Here is a 15,629-nt window from a genome sequence, read left to right on the forward strand (position 1 = left end):
CATTTTGAAGGGATATTGTGTCAAAGAAACAAAGCAGAAATACTTAATATACGAATGCCCGATGTTATAATTGTAAAAGAAGAAATAACAGTAGACTTCCGTTTTCCTTGCACAATGTCAAAGTTATTCAAACAACAGGTAACCATTGCAACATGCACAAGCAGGATATAATAAGACTATTAGAGCTCCTGTAGGCAGATCTGTGCATATTATTTATTCAATGGAGGGTAAATACAGAGGTACAGTAATTGTATGGTGACTCACAATGTTGAATGCATTCGTTAATAAGTCACATAATGAAAAGACCTGATTATCAGCTTTGGCTGTCGCTGAGCCACCTGTTGTTGTTTGATAAACACTAGGGATCGACCGATTATCGGCCGGGCCGATTATCGGCGCCGATATTCAGCATTTTGACGCATATCGGCATCGGCCTTTTTTAAAATTCGACAGCCGATAAGAGATCAATTTAAAGCTGGGTTATTTTGGCTCTGATGCAGCCGCGCCTCTCTGTCTGCTGTCACTACTCTGTCGCCAGCATTGTCCCACCCACAGCACCATCTGATTGGTTACAAGCAGAGCCACGGTAACAGCCAATCAGCAGTGTAAGCTGTGCATGAACAGTCCTTACACACACGGTGGAGAAGGTCCGGAGAGCAAATACTTGTTTTGAAGGTAAGTTAAGGCAGCAGAGTTTCCCGAAATTGTAATAAAAATCCCAGTCCTCTACAACTCACAACTACTAGTAACATGACTGTGAGCCCATTAACGTTATATAAACATAAGCGGCAGTTCTGCTCGCTCGCAGTCCCTCCAGACGTGCCTGTTAATCACTTGAAACAAGGTTGCTGATAATATCGATATGTCCGGTTTTATTGCAGGGAAGCCCGTCGAGGTGAAGGCTGGTTAGCTTTTAGCGTAACGTTAACCCATCGGTCCGCGGCTCTAGATGCTCAGCAGACTGTAGCAATGGGGAGAATGTCTGTTATGGTAGAGAATAGTGTGTGTTTGTGTGGAAGTCACATGAGAAACTCTACAACTCACGACTACTAACGTTACTGTGAGGCCCAATACGTTGGCGGCAGCTGTCTGTTCCTACGATAAACACTGATTATTAAAGTGAAGATGCTTTAGGCTATTTAGTGTTTAATCCCTTGAAACAAGGTTACTGATAACATTGATACTGAAATAGTTATAAAAGTAAGAAGTGTGTGTGAGAAAGAGAGACACAGAGAGAGAGAGAGAGAGAGATTGCAGGGAAGCACGTTGAGGGGATGGCTAGTGAATAGTGTGTGTGTGTGTGTGTTTGTGTAAGCCACATGAGAAGTGGAGTTAAGTGGAATTTTTCCATTATTCAAAATTTTCACGCCAATATTTTCCCTTTTATTGCAAATAAATATCGGCTCCAAATATCGGTTATCGGCCTCCTTGACTACTAATAATCAGTATTGGTATCGGCCCTGAAAAAACCATATCGGTCGATCTCTAATAAACACTTCTCTTTACCGCCCTGATCATTTTGTTTTGTAATGTCAGTCATGTTTCATTATTTGTTCATTGAGGGAAGAGATTGTTACAGATGCATGATGTTTGTCACCATGACCGAACCTCCAAAACAATGATTACAATGATTTGAGCATTTTTCATGACTAAAGCCAAAGAGCAGCTCCACTGGAGATAAGTGCAGGGCAGAAACTAATGGTTATTTTCATCATTAATTGTTATTTTATTTTTTATTATTCATAAAATGTAAAACAACTGTGAAAAATGCCCACCAATAGTCGAGGCCTGGATGGGTTTAAACTTTTCCACATCCTGTTACAGTTATTACAAACTGAGGGAACTTGGAAGAGCAGCACAAGCCGCATTAGAGAACGCATTTCTGACGCAAGTTCACTTACTTTGAGGGTGGTCAAAACAAAATGGTCCCAACTCCACAAAAAATCAGATAAGTTCAAATACACCTTCATTGATGCCACCTGTCATGTTTCATATGCTGACCCATAAATAGTTTTAGATGTTTTATTTCAGTATATTTCAGTTTTTCATTTATACAACTAGCAACTAAAGTGGCAGAAGCTGGACGTTTTATCTATGACTGTATCTAATGATTATTTTCATTATTGGCTAATCTGCTGCTTATTTTTCAATAAATGATTTTGTCGACAACATGATAAGAGATAGAGAAAAATGACATGAAATTATAATTTCCTACAGACCAAGGTTAGGGCTTCAAATGTCTTGTTTAGTCCAACAGTCCAAAGATATTCAGTTTACTGCTAAAAGTGGCAAAGAAAAGCATCATATCCTCATACAAAGAATGACATAACCATTGACTTTGATGTTTATCTTTCTAAGTAGTTTTCTCCCAGTGGCAACACATGATGTTAAGGTGTTAGAACTGGCTGAGGTTGGTGGGAGACATGTGCGGCGCTGTACGCCTATTTTAGAGGGTAGTTTATTTGTTATTGAGACGATAAATATACTGAAGATGAGAATCAGCACAGACTCAACAGTTTGAATCAAATCTGTGCTTTATTTCCCTCCTAAACACAAAAGTGAGGATATACACTTTTACCAAATCTTCTACTCGAGAATCAGTGCGATGAATAGCAGCTTTATTGTAAGACCAGTGTGTTTCTGTGTGTGTTCTTCATCTGGGGAGTTTTATCTCTTTGAGCACAGGCTACGTGACCAATGCTTTAACAGTTACTATTAATAGTTTATAAAAGGGATAATGGAGGAATAACAACTCTGCTACATGGTTTAATTGGTTTATTGGAGGATGGAGTATTGAGACATTTCATGTACAGGGTCTAATACTTGCTTTTAGAAATTGTTGCCAGCCTGCCTAAAGTTCTCTCTAGCAGGCCTCACTAAACGATGCGCTTCATTGAGCAACAAACTTGTTTCCCCACTGATGGAGGTTTGTGTTGTTCAGGGTTTGCAGTGTCCAACGCTGTGTAAAATGCTGAGATATTTTGCTTCACAGACTTTGTTTACGTTCCTGCCTTTCTTTCATTTGCTTTCAGCTGTCCCATGTGGACAGCTCAGTGTTTGTCCATAAATGAATGAATTCTCCTTTTTTAAATATAATTTGCAACTAATTAAAAAGTGAATATTCTCACTTGCTTTGGCAGAAGATGCCACATTGAGGATATGAAATACAAACAGACCACAGTGGTCCAAATCACAGTGTTCTGGACAGCTGGACAACTTCTACCTTCATTTCCTGCATTTTCAATATCGGTTGTACATGCAAATAGATCACTTATACTTCTGCTTGTCTTTTTCAGAAGGATGATGTGTTTAAGGCAGTTCCCACCCCCATGTCTCCACCACCAGCTCCAGCCACTCCTGTAACACCGGCCACTCCAGCCACCCCGGCCTCCTCAGCCTCACCAGGGACTCCCAGCACCCCTAACTCCATCTCCCCGACTGGGGCCATTAAACGCAAGACTGGTCAGTATCTGATCAGATTTAATTTACTGTGTCTTTCTTGAATTTTTTTTTTTTTACCACAGAGTTAAACCAGATTTGTGGTTCTCAACTTTTCTTCCAAAGTTGCAGTGTTTTGAACTTTGACACCAGCTGAGGATTGATAGTTTTTGCGCCTGGAGCTATTTTACTTGATTACTTGTTAGCAGGAGCCTAATGGCTCCAAATACTCATTATTTCACAATGAGGGAAAACAAAACATTTATCACAAACTGAATGCACAAGAAGTTTTTTCAGCAGAAACAGCAAAGTACACTTTCCACCCCGTTGTTCCATTTTTCTCGTGATTCTCTGGAGGGGTCGCAACCTTTCAGATTGACAACCACTAGGCTAGATGGTGCTGCACTCTTTGTCATTTATCTCATCTACTGAACCACACAAGTACCCTCTCTCTCGAGCCCATATAATTATTTTCCTGAGTGTATTTGCATTGTGATAATAATATTACTGATACATTGTCTTGAGGTGTACTCCACTGACTGCTAATGGAACCAGCAGAGCAAGTCGTCTTATTATCGAGGCTGATAGTGTTTATTTGGCTCAGTTTTGGTTTACAGGCTTTGGTAACTAAAGATAAAAAAAGCTCGTACATATGTAGCCATTATTATTTTATAGCTGCATCTTGTATATGACAGCTCGAACATTTCAGACATGCTGGATACCAGTGAAAGAGAGCTGCTGCTGCTTGCTGCGGTTTTCCTGTCATACATGTTCATTATCTGTAAATTCTAAATGAGATCTGTGAGTAACTATCTACAGTTAACATAAATAGACTGGCCAAGGGAATTTAAGTGAGGCTCTACTTCTTTCTTTTTTTAATGTCACAGCAGAAATGTAGGATTTTGAATTGAGAATTTAAGCTACTTGGAGCTGCACAGTTTTCTAGAATTGCAGATTTGTTTTGATTTGGGAAGCACCTCCTTTCTCACTTTGTTTCCTTCATCCTACTTTTGCAGTAAGGAAAGCGGCTCATTCTCTTTTCATCATCCCATTCTCTTTGTGTCTGATGAGAGCAGCATTTGCTTTCAGCAGCGGTTGCGTTGCCACAATAAGAGCCCTGCCACCATCACCACTGAAGAAAACACCACATTAAAGTAACGCTCTAATTTGACCAGAAATTGCATTCCTAATGTCCTGGTTTAATGCTTTCATTATAATATCTAAAAAGAAAAATAGTAGGACTACCTGTGCTGGAACCTTAACAAGGACCAGCACAGAAGCGGATGCTGAACTTAAACCAAAATTACCCTCGAGCACAACTGCTGCATAAAATTACGGAGGAAATTACACTGGAACCATAAGCTGCTGTGCTGCATAATATGTTTCAGGATGGAATTAGTGTTTTCATTAGCAAAGTACGTATCTATGATTCTCTTTTTTTTTCATTGCCCTACATCTGCAGTAAGAGAGCAGACTCGTCCTGTTTTCATCTCCACATTCTTTCTGTTTGATCATGGCATGATTTCAGTTGGGATGCCTCTCACTTCTTTTTTTTCTCCCACCCTCCCTCCCTTCTTTTAATTGAATGCCTGTCCTGACGTATGCAGCGAGGAAGATGTTCCCCAAGAGGAAGCTTGATGAGAGCAGGAGCGGCAGCGAGAGTCAGAGAGAGGAGGCCGAGGCCAAAGAGGAGCAGGGTCAGCAAAATAAACGACCCCGTGTGGAGACCAGTGCCAGCAGTGCAGGTATGCCTTCATGTCTGGTATGAGTCAGATAACAGAGTACAGCTCCTACAGGGGTCTGGAAAGTCTTTGTGTGAAAGGAAAATTACCTGGAGCCTGTCAGGGTGTTGGGAAGTTCACTAACACCTTGGATACATGGTGAAAAGGGTTTAAAAAAAAAAAAAAAAAAAAAAAAAAAAAAAAAAACGAACAACTTATCAAGTAATTTATTATTACATGTTATTGTAGTCTTTATGATATTGGAAATATCTCCACATTACCATCTAGTATTTTATTATTTCCAAAATGAAATCAATTTCCAAAATAAAATAAAAACAATAAAAATGTCAAATATCTGTAAAATTCTTGCCAGTATTAAAGCATTCTACAATATCACATCAACATGCCTCTTATAATCCTGTAACACTGACACTCTCAAGTGTTAAATACTGATATTTGCTGTATGTCCAAGCCCTATGGACATAGTGTTGTAAGGTGGACAAAGATCCCTGGACTGTCTGTCAGCAGCACTAAAGTAAAGCTAGGAACAGTTGCAGTAAAATTAAGCAGTCATTAACATTTTGTTAGACACATAACGTTTCCTTTTAAATTCACATAGGACAGGATTGTATAACACTCTGTTCATAATCAAAACCAACATCATATGCACTCTCTCCACAGATTGGCACGTCCTGGCTCCTATAGCCTGACCTCTGACCTGTACATATGATGCAGCAGTGTGTGCTATGGATATCAGATGATGCCAAAATAATTTGTGGATTAATTAAGAGAAAATTATTCTATAAGAATTCAAGAATCAAGTTTTAAAGTAAAAATGTCATAGTCTTTTGTTCTAGCTTCTTAAATATGAGGATTTGCTACTTTTCTCTCTGTTAGATGCGAATTGATTTTTAGTGATGGTCGGACGAAACAAGCAATTTGTTGTCGTCACTGATAAATTGTATTTTTCTTTATTCTTAGGCATGTTTTGATGATGAAAAAAATAATGAGTAGATTCTAGGTCTGAATGATGTGCAAAAAAATCATCCTCCAAAATTATTTTGGCAGATATGCAATTTTCATGAGTTACAATTTCAATCTGAATGATTGTTTTTGCATTTCATTTTCAATGGAAAAACCTTTTTACCTTTATCAAAGGATCTGCAATTCTTGTGATTTTTTCTTATTTTATTTTATTTTTTTGCAGCTCCAAAATATCATCTAAATTATAACATGGCCAAGTGCAATATCCAAATTGCAGGAGCTGAAATTTTTTTGATAAAGGTCAAATGTGTCACAACATATTATAAATAAACATTGTGATCCTACAGAGATGCCCCGGCCTACAAATCATATTCTCCAGACATAAGTGAACATCCTTGTTTGGTACAAACTCCAACAAAAATCACATCATCATCATTTTCAGATTTTCTTTCAGTGAAAATCAAATGTAAAAATTACCAGTCCACCTGAAATCGTGACTTATGACGATTCCAATATCTGCCACAATAATCGCAATATGACTTTTTTTTTTTGCATATCGTTCAGCCCTCTCCTAGTTGAAGCCCTGACGTCAAATGCTGCGGTTGATGTGTGTTATCCAAAGCTACTTTGGCTTTGTCGGATTTGTTTGTTCAAGTTTTGACATGATGTCTTATTCGTGAAGAAATTATAGTAATGTGTGTACAAAAGCAGGCAGCACCATTTCTTTTCAGCAAACTTACTGAGTTTTCCCACAGTCAGCACCTTTTTAAACCTGGTGTTTGTCAAGCGGCAAGTGTATCCACAGTAGCGCCGCAGGCAGGGAAATGGCCCCTGTCTCTTTTCTAAAATTGTTTGGTAAAATGGCAAAAGTGACTGCTGGATTCACCAGTCCAATCCACTTGTCATTTTAACTTATGGATGAGAAAATTAAAGTTTCATGTCTGGCTCTTCACCCAGTCGGTATCATGACCCCTGTTCTGTCTGCAGGGACTCGGTGCTACAAGTTTGTCAATAGTAATTTCTCTCTTACCTGACTCTCTTGGGTGAAAGGGAAACCTCAAAAATATAACCTGCGGCATTTATTGAAGAAGGCTGTTATGTTCAAAAATCATCTTCAAACGTTGGCTCACAAAAAAAAAAAAACTGGGTCGCCCTCAGGAAACTTGCTGGCATTTATCTCTTCAATGACTCCACTCCCTTTCTGTCTCACCCTGTGTAGGGAACACCGGTGAACCCATGGAGGAGGGAGCAAAGGAAGAAGAAGTTGAAAAGGCAGTGACCGAGGCTAACAGCCCAGATGAGGAGGTGGAGAACAAGAAGAAAGAAGAAGGAGAGGAGGCCATGGAGGAGGAGCAGGTGGAGAAAAAGAGCTCTGATGAGAAAGAAAAGAAAGCTGAGGGGGCGGAAAAGAAAAATGAAGCAAAGGAGAAGACAGATGATGAGAAAGGGCTTGCCGTTGCCAAGAAGGAGGTGGTTGAAAAGGACACGCGAGAGGGAGAAAAGAGCCCAAAAAGTCAAACAGCGAAAAAACAGAAAGAAGCAAAAGAGCAGAAAGATAAGGAGCCAGCCAAGAAATCCCCCATCAGCAGTTTCTTTGGTGAGGAAGAATTTGCATAGCTCTGTGCTTGCACAAAAAAAAGAAAACATGTCTGTAAATGTTTTATGCTTTTATCAGTTAGGAAAGATGGCAACATATTGCTCTGCCCCAACCCCTGCTCCACCCTCACCTTTTTTTTTTTTTTTTTTTTTTTTAACAGCTCCCAGAAAAGCTGCAGTGAAGACGGAGAAACCAGAGAAGAATGAAGGGGAGAAAAAGACAAGTGCGGAGAGGAAGAGTTCAGCGGAGGAGAGTAAAGACACAAAAGGGTAAGGAAAAACTACAACTGGGTTAGGGTTGGTCACAGACTCCTGATATTGTTTTCTGGTCTGGCTGAATCTGAATGTCCGAACTTCACCGCACTCGCAGACCGTCATACTTAACCGGCGTGTTCTCGGAAAGTCCGTGAGTGCTGAGGGTTGTCCAAATCCACAAAGGGCCTCAAGTGGACTCTCTGTGGAGAGAGTCTGCTGTGGTTGCAGGCTTCACAGTACTTTGCTCTGAAGTACATCAATATGGATCTCCAAGAAAAGTTGAATCGAGGGCAACTGGAGTTGGTTTTAGACACTTGAAGATGTTTCACCTCTCATCTGAGAGGCTTCTTCAGTTCTGACCACTTGGCCAGGAGACCCTGGTACAGTACTTGGCCTATGTAGGGTCGTTAGCAAGGCCTTGCAAATATCATGCACAGGTTGCCAACACCAATACCTTCAATTCGATACAATAAGATCTGTTACATCGTCAGAGATTGCAATTTATCTCCATGGAAACACACAAGGTCTTTAAGTCCTGTCTCATAGCACAGTCAACATGTCACTGTACGTATGACAAAAGTCTGTAAGACATTTGGATTCAGCCTTTGTTTTGTTTCTCGTCTATGTACCTGGTGGTTACATACGGTTGTTGAGCAGGTATGTCGTTCATTCTCAGTGGCAGCATCTGATACACTTAACTCATCCTCATAGTGCACTGTTCAGCTGACCTTGACCTCTGACCCCTCATGTTGTGTGCATGCACTGCTTGTCAGGAAGGAACATGAGAAGAAATGGATTTGAAACTGTGATGTTGAAGTAGGGCTATCACTAATGATTATATCCATCATTGTTCCCATGTTTTTACTTGGTCACATTGATTAACTACCTCCATCAAGGAAGCTCTAGTTTTAGTCAAATTCTTTGTTAGTTATCAGGGTTTTTCAAAAGACTTTTGAGATGATCACAAGTGAATCACATGAGTCACAAATTCTTGTTGAGAGTTGGCTAAGAGACAATGCAGACCAATTAGCACTTTATTCAAATTTCATGTCTTGTGTGATGAACACACTTGATCATTAAGTCGATAGGGATGGACTTTACTGTTCTACTTGACAGCAACAACAATGTATGTTTGCAGACATAACCAGGGTTTAATGAGCAAAAGTCAACCTTGAACCATTCAACCTCACTGTGCGATGACCATAGGTGTGATTTTTAACTTGGTTTACCGCTCCTGACCTGATGATGATGGTTGTATTGTTACAGATTCCTTAATGAAATAAACCACAATTCCTCTTTTACTTCACCATGTTTACAGTTGCTCACAAAGGCCAATCTGTGCTCTTGTGGGCCAACATCACAAAACATGTTGTAATTGTCAAACTTGGCAAAAGGCAAGAATTCCATTTTTTTTTTGTCAGGACCTTGTGAGGTGTCCCAGATGCTGCATCGGTTGTCTTCTCCTGTGACACACTACACGGAGTAAATCGAGCAACTGTTGTTCCAGATGCTCAATTTGGTTTCCAGTGCCCAATGCTGTCGGGTCGGGCCATTATTGGAGTAAATATCAAAGTTATCATAAAATAAGAAAAGAAAATCTAGTTTGAATTCAGCATTAATAGAGTTTCCTTAAATTTTGCAGGAGGTTAAGATTATGGGCCCAGGAAGAAGTGATCTTTTTCTGGTACAGATTGTACAATAGGATATTTTTAAACCTTTTTGTCAAATTTGAAATATTTTCACCTGATTTTTGCTACATAAAGTATATCCAGTGATTCCTTCAGGTTGAAAAATACTTTTGGTCCCGAGTGATGAGGGAAAGTGAAACCCAGGTTATTTTCTGTAGTTACAACAGTTACACATCTAAATTGCGTCCACATCAGTAGACAGTTGTTAAGTAGCTGCACACAGAAGTGCCAGTGCATCACATGATTGTGTGTATGTGGATGTAGATCAAAAGGTTTGTTATTAAAAAAGTGCAGTCTCTGCAGAGTCTCTCTGTATGTATTCTATAAGTGCTTTAAGGCAATCAATTTTTGTATGTATGACTCATTAGTATTACCATAATGCTTATGGTGTGCGCAGTGCTTTCATTACACGTGAATAAACCAGCAGCAGCAGTAGTATATTACTGCTTTGTCATTTTGAGGTCATGTTAACTATTCCATCCACAAGCTATTTTTAGCTCTAGAAGAGAGGAAATGCATTTTTCATCCTCCTAACTATTTATTTTTTTATCACTGCCTCGTGTGCGTCAGTGTAGGAGTGATAGGCATCGCATGAAAAGGAAAGTTCACAGCTCCCTGTAATGAATTCAGGCAATGATATTTTGTTTGACTCTGGTTTTCTGCGCCCTGCATGAGGCAAAGAAACACTTAACATATTGTGCATGTTACATATATACTATACATATTACAAGAATAAATTTACTTTTCTTACATTGGTCTTGTGGGAATTTCACCTCTATTAAATATGCTGAACTTTTCTTAATAAGAAGTGGTATTCTTCTTTTCAGACGAACTTTGCCGTAGTTCAACTACAACTTTTAAAATATCTTCAGAAACACTCATTACATTTCAGACTATCTCATTGTTATGATAATAGTGTGCACGACTTTCTGTCTACAAAGAATTCTGAGTCAGCTTCAGTGAGTGTAACAGCTGTCACCATTGTTCAGTTTGAGACTAATTTGCTCTCTTTCTCGGTGTGTTCTTCCTCAGCGAGCCAACTTCAGGACAAACAGACTACAATCCGTCCCGGCCAGGATATCATCCCGTGGACCACGCCTGCTGGAAGCAGGGCCAAAAGTAAGTCAAGCCTTCTCTTTACGTGCCCTACTCACCACACAGAATATGTGGGGATGTTAGAAGGTGCTCACTTTAAAGAAATCTTTCAAATTAATTTTTTTTTACCAACGACAAAAATAATTAAGGAAACGCTTCTTGGATCTGACAACAATGTGACACAAAACAGGCGCTCTTGTTGCGCGGGAACTCAGTCAGTGTTCACAAAAAAGTCAAGGCACAGTCAAGATGCAGAATTTAAAAATCTTGTGGCTGCATGATTAAAAACAAGACATATCTTGACCGCATACCTATCTTCTTCAGGGACATTTTTTAAAACTTACTTTACATGTCGCTACTGCTGTCAAAATGTCTCCAAAATAAAAGCTTTTCTTTTTGCAAACATTAAAACAAAAACCATGCAGATAACACCATCTACCACCAAATCCAACCTCTCGAACATGAGAGATTAACGAAAAAAGAGGGGGGGAGAAGAAAGTGTTTTATTTGCTCCAGAAGAGGCCAGAGTGTGTAAAATGTTTGTAGATAGCCCATAGCATTGTATATAATAAGCTCAAGCTTGATGCAGGTCAGTGCTCCCTTGATCCACCCTTCAAATTGAGGGGGTGAAAACATGTTTCTATCTCAGGGTGATAAGGTGTCGAGCCAGTAAAGTAGTGGAAGCCAAGACCTTTGTAATATGACAGAGAGGTCACTGTCATAGGAAACAAAATGGCTCTATATAGGGAGTGCTAAATTACCTTATTTATTGGCTTAAATGTAAGTCCTGTAGAGGAGAATAAGACCCTGAAGTAAATACATACATCACAGCTCGTCTGCGTGCCATAGACCTTTATTTTGACAGAATGTCGTCTGATTGATCATAATGTATTATGACAATTCCGGTAATTACAAAGCTAAAGATGCCGGTGTGGACAGGGACTATTGCAGTATGTAATTCCAGTCTTTCTTCTCTGCCAGTGTTTGTTTTCACCCCTTGTGTCTGACTGTCAAATAAAGATAAAAAGGCCCAAAGCTAATCTAGCCACCAAACAGCTAAGATTTGAGATGCAACAGTGGTGACAAGTCGCCATTGTATTAGTGGTGTTTTGTTTTTCTCACTGAGCCAAACTGATGTGAAACCATCCTGATTTTTCTCTGAGCAGCGTTCTTGAGTTAAACATCAAGACACTCTGAAGAAATAAAAATTTCACCTCAGGGAAGTGCTCTGACTTAGAAATGGAAAGTCATGAAAAAATTGTTGAATTTTACATCAAGGCCATGGTGCAAATCATACTGCTTAAACCAGGCTTAGACTTGAGTCAACTACTGTCCTGTGTACAGTTATGTGTGGTTTGTTTTTAACCTGCTTTGAATAGCAGATGAAGTTTATTGCATCTAAACAGTGTGACGACAACATGTCTGTCACAGAAAAGTCACTGAGTTGACTTTCAAATACTTTTATTTTAAAAATAATTAAATATTCTGGCTCCCAACTCTATGCAAACAAAACTGAACAAAACAAAACATCTGCTACTCCAAAAACAAATAAGAAACAATGTTGATAGTTATTAAATATATTATATAAACTTAAGTTTTCAGAATATAAAAAATGCATTTAAATCTCATGGTTCCTCTGCACAAAGCGCTGCAGTTCTCTTTTGGAGGCTTTTGGTCTAAAAAAAGACAAACTCTCCACCATATGGAGCATAATAGATATTTTTTTTTTTTTTTTTTACATAACAAAAGTCACTGTAAGGACACAGTTTTCCCACCGTGGCAGCTCTGACCTTTGTTCTCCTCGCTGGTGCTTTCATGGAGTTTTGATAACCCAGAATCAAAGCTCGCTCTACTTGTACTAATTGTTAGATGTTCTGAGTTCAGCTAAACGCAGTGAATGAAAAAATCTGTCAGTGTGGCAGCTTCTCCTGCTAACTACATGCTCATCACTCTCCAGAGTGCCGTACTTGGCGGTGGCTCGCACCTTTGAGAAGATTGAAGAGGACTCTGGCAGGTAAGAGCTCCATATGGAGAGAAAAGGTGTTTAATCGCAGGCTGAGGTAAATGCCATTTGGGAGAAAGCGATCGCTAAATATGCAAAGGATATACATATAGCAAAGCATTTTTTACAACGTTAGCACTCAGGCTTTCTGCTGGGAATATCTGGAGTGTAATTAGAGAAGTGTGTTCCAGCCAGGGAAACTAAGGTAATTGGATTAATTTTCTGGAGGGGGCAGGGAACAGGAAGAAATTTTTACAAATAGGTCAGTTTCTAGGAATGTTGAAGAATGTATTTTAACACATTTTTACACATTTTTGTTCTCTGCAATTGTTTTGGAAACCTGGATGATGAATTGTTTTACAACTTGAGCTAAACAAGAGGAGAAGCGAATACAGATTTTGGTGAAGGAAACGTATCTGATTCTTAGCTTCAGGAATCTAGATGCATACATTTTAAAGGATGATTTGATACTGAAAGCTCTTGCCAAGGAATTGAGAACACATTTTTCAGACAGTGTTTTTATCTTTTGAGGATATTAAATGACAAACGTCCTGGTAATGACTTGTATTTTTCCCACCCACTGCAATTGATGTATAGCGTTTCATAAATGAACTGCTCGTCTGCCTCCTGAACTTCCATTTCCGATTAAAACCTCCAGACAGATCTCATTTCCTGCCTCCCAGTATTTACAGAATGGCTTTAAAATTCGTTTAACTCGTCTTCCTTGTCTCAAAGCAATCCCAATGTCATTTCCTAGGCTGAGAAACATTGAGACGCTGTCGAACCTGCTTCGCTCTGTGCTGCTGCTCTCTCCAGGTAAATGGTGTTTTATCTCTCCCATAATGCATGCTGATGTAGCTACACAGGCATCTGGCTGCCAGCCACTCTATCAGGAGATGATGATGAAGCCAGGTTGCACATAAAAGTGGGAGGATAAGTCAGTTCATTGATGTGTGTGTGTGTGTGTTTGTAGGTGGGTGTGCGTGTGTATGAGCATGTACCTGTGGGATTCCGATGATGTATTTGTGTTGATGTGTTGCTCTGTGTCTATGTGTGTGTCTTTTGAGTCTGTGTGTCTGAGCTTCTGTTTTTGTGTCTGTTGTTGTCTGAGTGTATGTGGCCATGTTTGTATCTATCCATCGTGTGTGTATGGTGGTGTCTTGAGAGTGTGTTTCCTTCTCTGTGTGTGTGTGTGTGTTTGCGCGTGCGTGTGTGTGTGTGTGTGTGTGTGTGTTTGCGCGTGCGCGTGTGTGTGTGCATGTTTGGTTGTGTCTTGAGTGTTTGTCAGTATGTGTGTGTCACAACTGAAAGTGTGTTCTGTGTGGAGTCTGTTTTTATTTGCGTGACTGTGCTTCTCTTTGTATTTGTGCATGCTTATGTATTTTGTGTAATAAAGTGTGTGTGTGTACCTTTTATTTATGTTCTTTTTCCAGACGACCTGCTGTGCTGTGTGTACCTGTGTTTGAACCAGCTGGGTCCTGCATACCTGGGGATGGAGCTTGGCGTTGGAGAGACGGTGCTGATGAAAGCTGTTGCTCAAGCTACTGGTAATAGGCGCACACATAAATAAACACATACACACAAGCATAACCACTCTGTTGCACCCAATCTCTTGCTTGTGCATTCCCAGCCTAACTGCTGGTGCCACCCTTCTGCTCATCAGCCAGCGAGCCGGCTGCTATTTACCATCTCGCTCTTGTTTCCAGGGCGACAATTGGACAAAATCAAAGCAGAGGCTCAGGAGAAAGGAGATTTGGGCCTAGTGGCCGAGAGTTCCCGTAGCAACCAGCGCATGATGTTCCAACCGGCCAGTCTGACAGCAGGGGGCGTGTTCAGGAAATTGAAGGAAATTGCCAGCATGAGTGGAAACTCGGTGAGCCACGGAATAACATTTTCATTAGAGGAAAGCGAGCTTGAGAAAATATTGTTTTCACTCTATTTGCCTCTCAGTATTGGGGTCAAGGAGGGAAAAGAAAGGAAATGTTAATGTGATTGTGTATTGAAAAAGGAATTATTAGTTTATTTGGGGACCTCAGAGGAAGGGGAGTAATTTCTCAGCTGTGAATAAGTCATCACCTGGCTGGAATATCTCGAGCAATTAGGTCCTTTTTCCTCCCCGTTGCTACTGGGTCTGTGTTTTTTTTTTTTTTTTTTTTTTTTTTTTTTTAATGCTCTGGATTGAACATGGAGTTTGTACTCGCTGGTGACCTCAGTCTTTTTGCATTCTGTCTCTTCTCGCTCTTCTTCTGTGAATCTCAATTTCCTCCCGCCTGCCTCAGGCCATGAATAAGAAAATCGACATCATCAAAGGCCTCTTTGTGGCATGCCGCTTTTCCGAGGCCCGCTACATAGTCAGGTAAAATAACACTCTGACACACACACACACACACACACACACACACACACACACACACTTGCACACACATGCACACACAGGCTCCACTGTGTGTGCATGTGTGATCACAGGCACGCATCCACATCTGCATGTGTATAAACACGCGGATGTTGCAGTGCCTTCTTACCTCCATGTGTGAATGAGCAAGCATGTAGCTGCTGTCATGGGCAGCAGGTGTCAACACTGACTGCGGTTGGTCTTGTGGTTTTGATTGACAGGTCTCTTGCTGGGAAGCTGAGGATAGGCCTGGCCGAGCAGAGTGTCCTATCAGCACTCAGCCAGGCTGTGTGTTTGACCCCACCTGGACAAGGTAGCCCTGAATTTGAAAGGATATTCAAAAAAAACATTCATCTTGAAACAATAGTAAAGTGCCTGTATGTACGCTGAACCAGTTTTTGCTTGCTGTTATCACTCCTCCTGTTCTCCTACTGGACAATAAAAGACCCCTTCCTAAA

The 15,629-nt window shown here is 40.2% G+C and overlaps 1 protein-coding gene across 1 annotated transcript in view; it reads left to right on the forward strand.

Annotated features, from left to right (window-relative positions):
- The window catches only part of lig1 (ligase I, DNA, ATP-dependent), a 50,300-nt gene that overhangs the window by 1,906 nt on the left and 32,765 nt on the right, over nucleotides 1–15,629 (forward strand). The window contains exons 4-14 of the mRNA XM_056392146.1: nucleotides 3,297–3,462; nucleotides 5,046–5,183; nucleotides 7,363–7,740; nucleotides 7,901–8,009; nucleotides 10,715–10,801; nucleotides 12,735–12,791; nucleotides 13,537–13,595; nucleotides 14,213–14,326; nucleotides 14,486–14,652; nucleotides 15,059–15,135; nucleotides 15,393–15,484. Of these exons, the coding sequence (XP_056248121.1) occupies nucleotides 3,297–3,462; nucleotides 5,046–5,183; nucleotides 7,363–7,740; nucleotides 7,901–8,009; nucleotides 10,715–10,801; nucleotides 12,735–12,791; nucleotides 13,537–13,595; nucleotides 14,213–14,326; nucleotides 14,486–14,652; nucleotides 15,059–15,135; nucleotides 15,393–15,484 (1,444 nt within the window). The remainder of the gene's footprint in view (nucleotides 1–3,296; nucleotides 3,463–5,045; nucleotides 5,184–7,362; nucleotides 7,741–7,900; nucleotides 8,010–10,714; nucleotides 10,802–12,734; nucleotides 12,792–13,536; nucleotides 13,596–14,212; nucleotides 14,327–14,485; nucleotides 14,653–15,058; nucleotides 15,136–15,392; nucleotides 15,485–15,629) is intronic.

The sequence above is a fragment of the Seriola aureovittata genome, chromosome 12 (assembly GCF_021018895.1).
Source record: "Seriola aureovittata isolate HTS-2021-v1 ecotype China chromosome 12, ASM2101889v1, whole genome shotgun sequence".
Taxonomy (NCBI): domain Eukaryota; kingdom Metazoa; phylum Chordata; class Actinopteri; order Carangiformes; family Carangidae; genus Seriola; species Seriola aureovittata.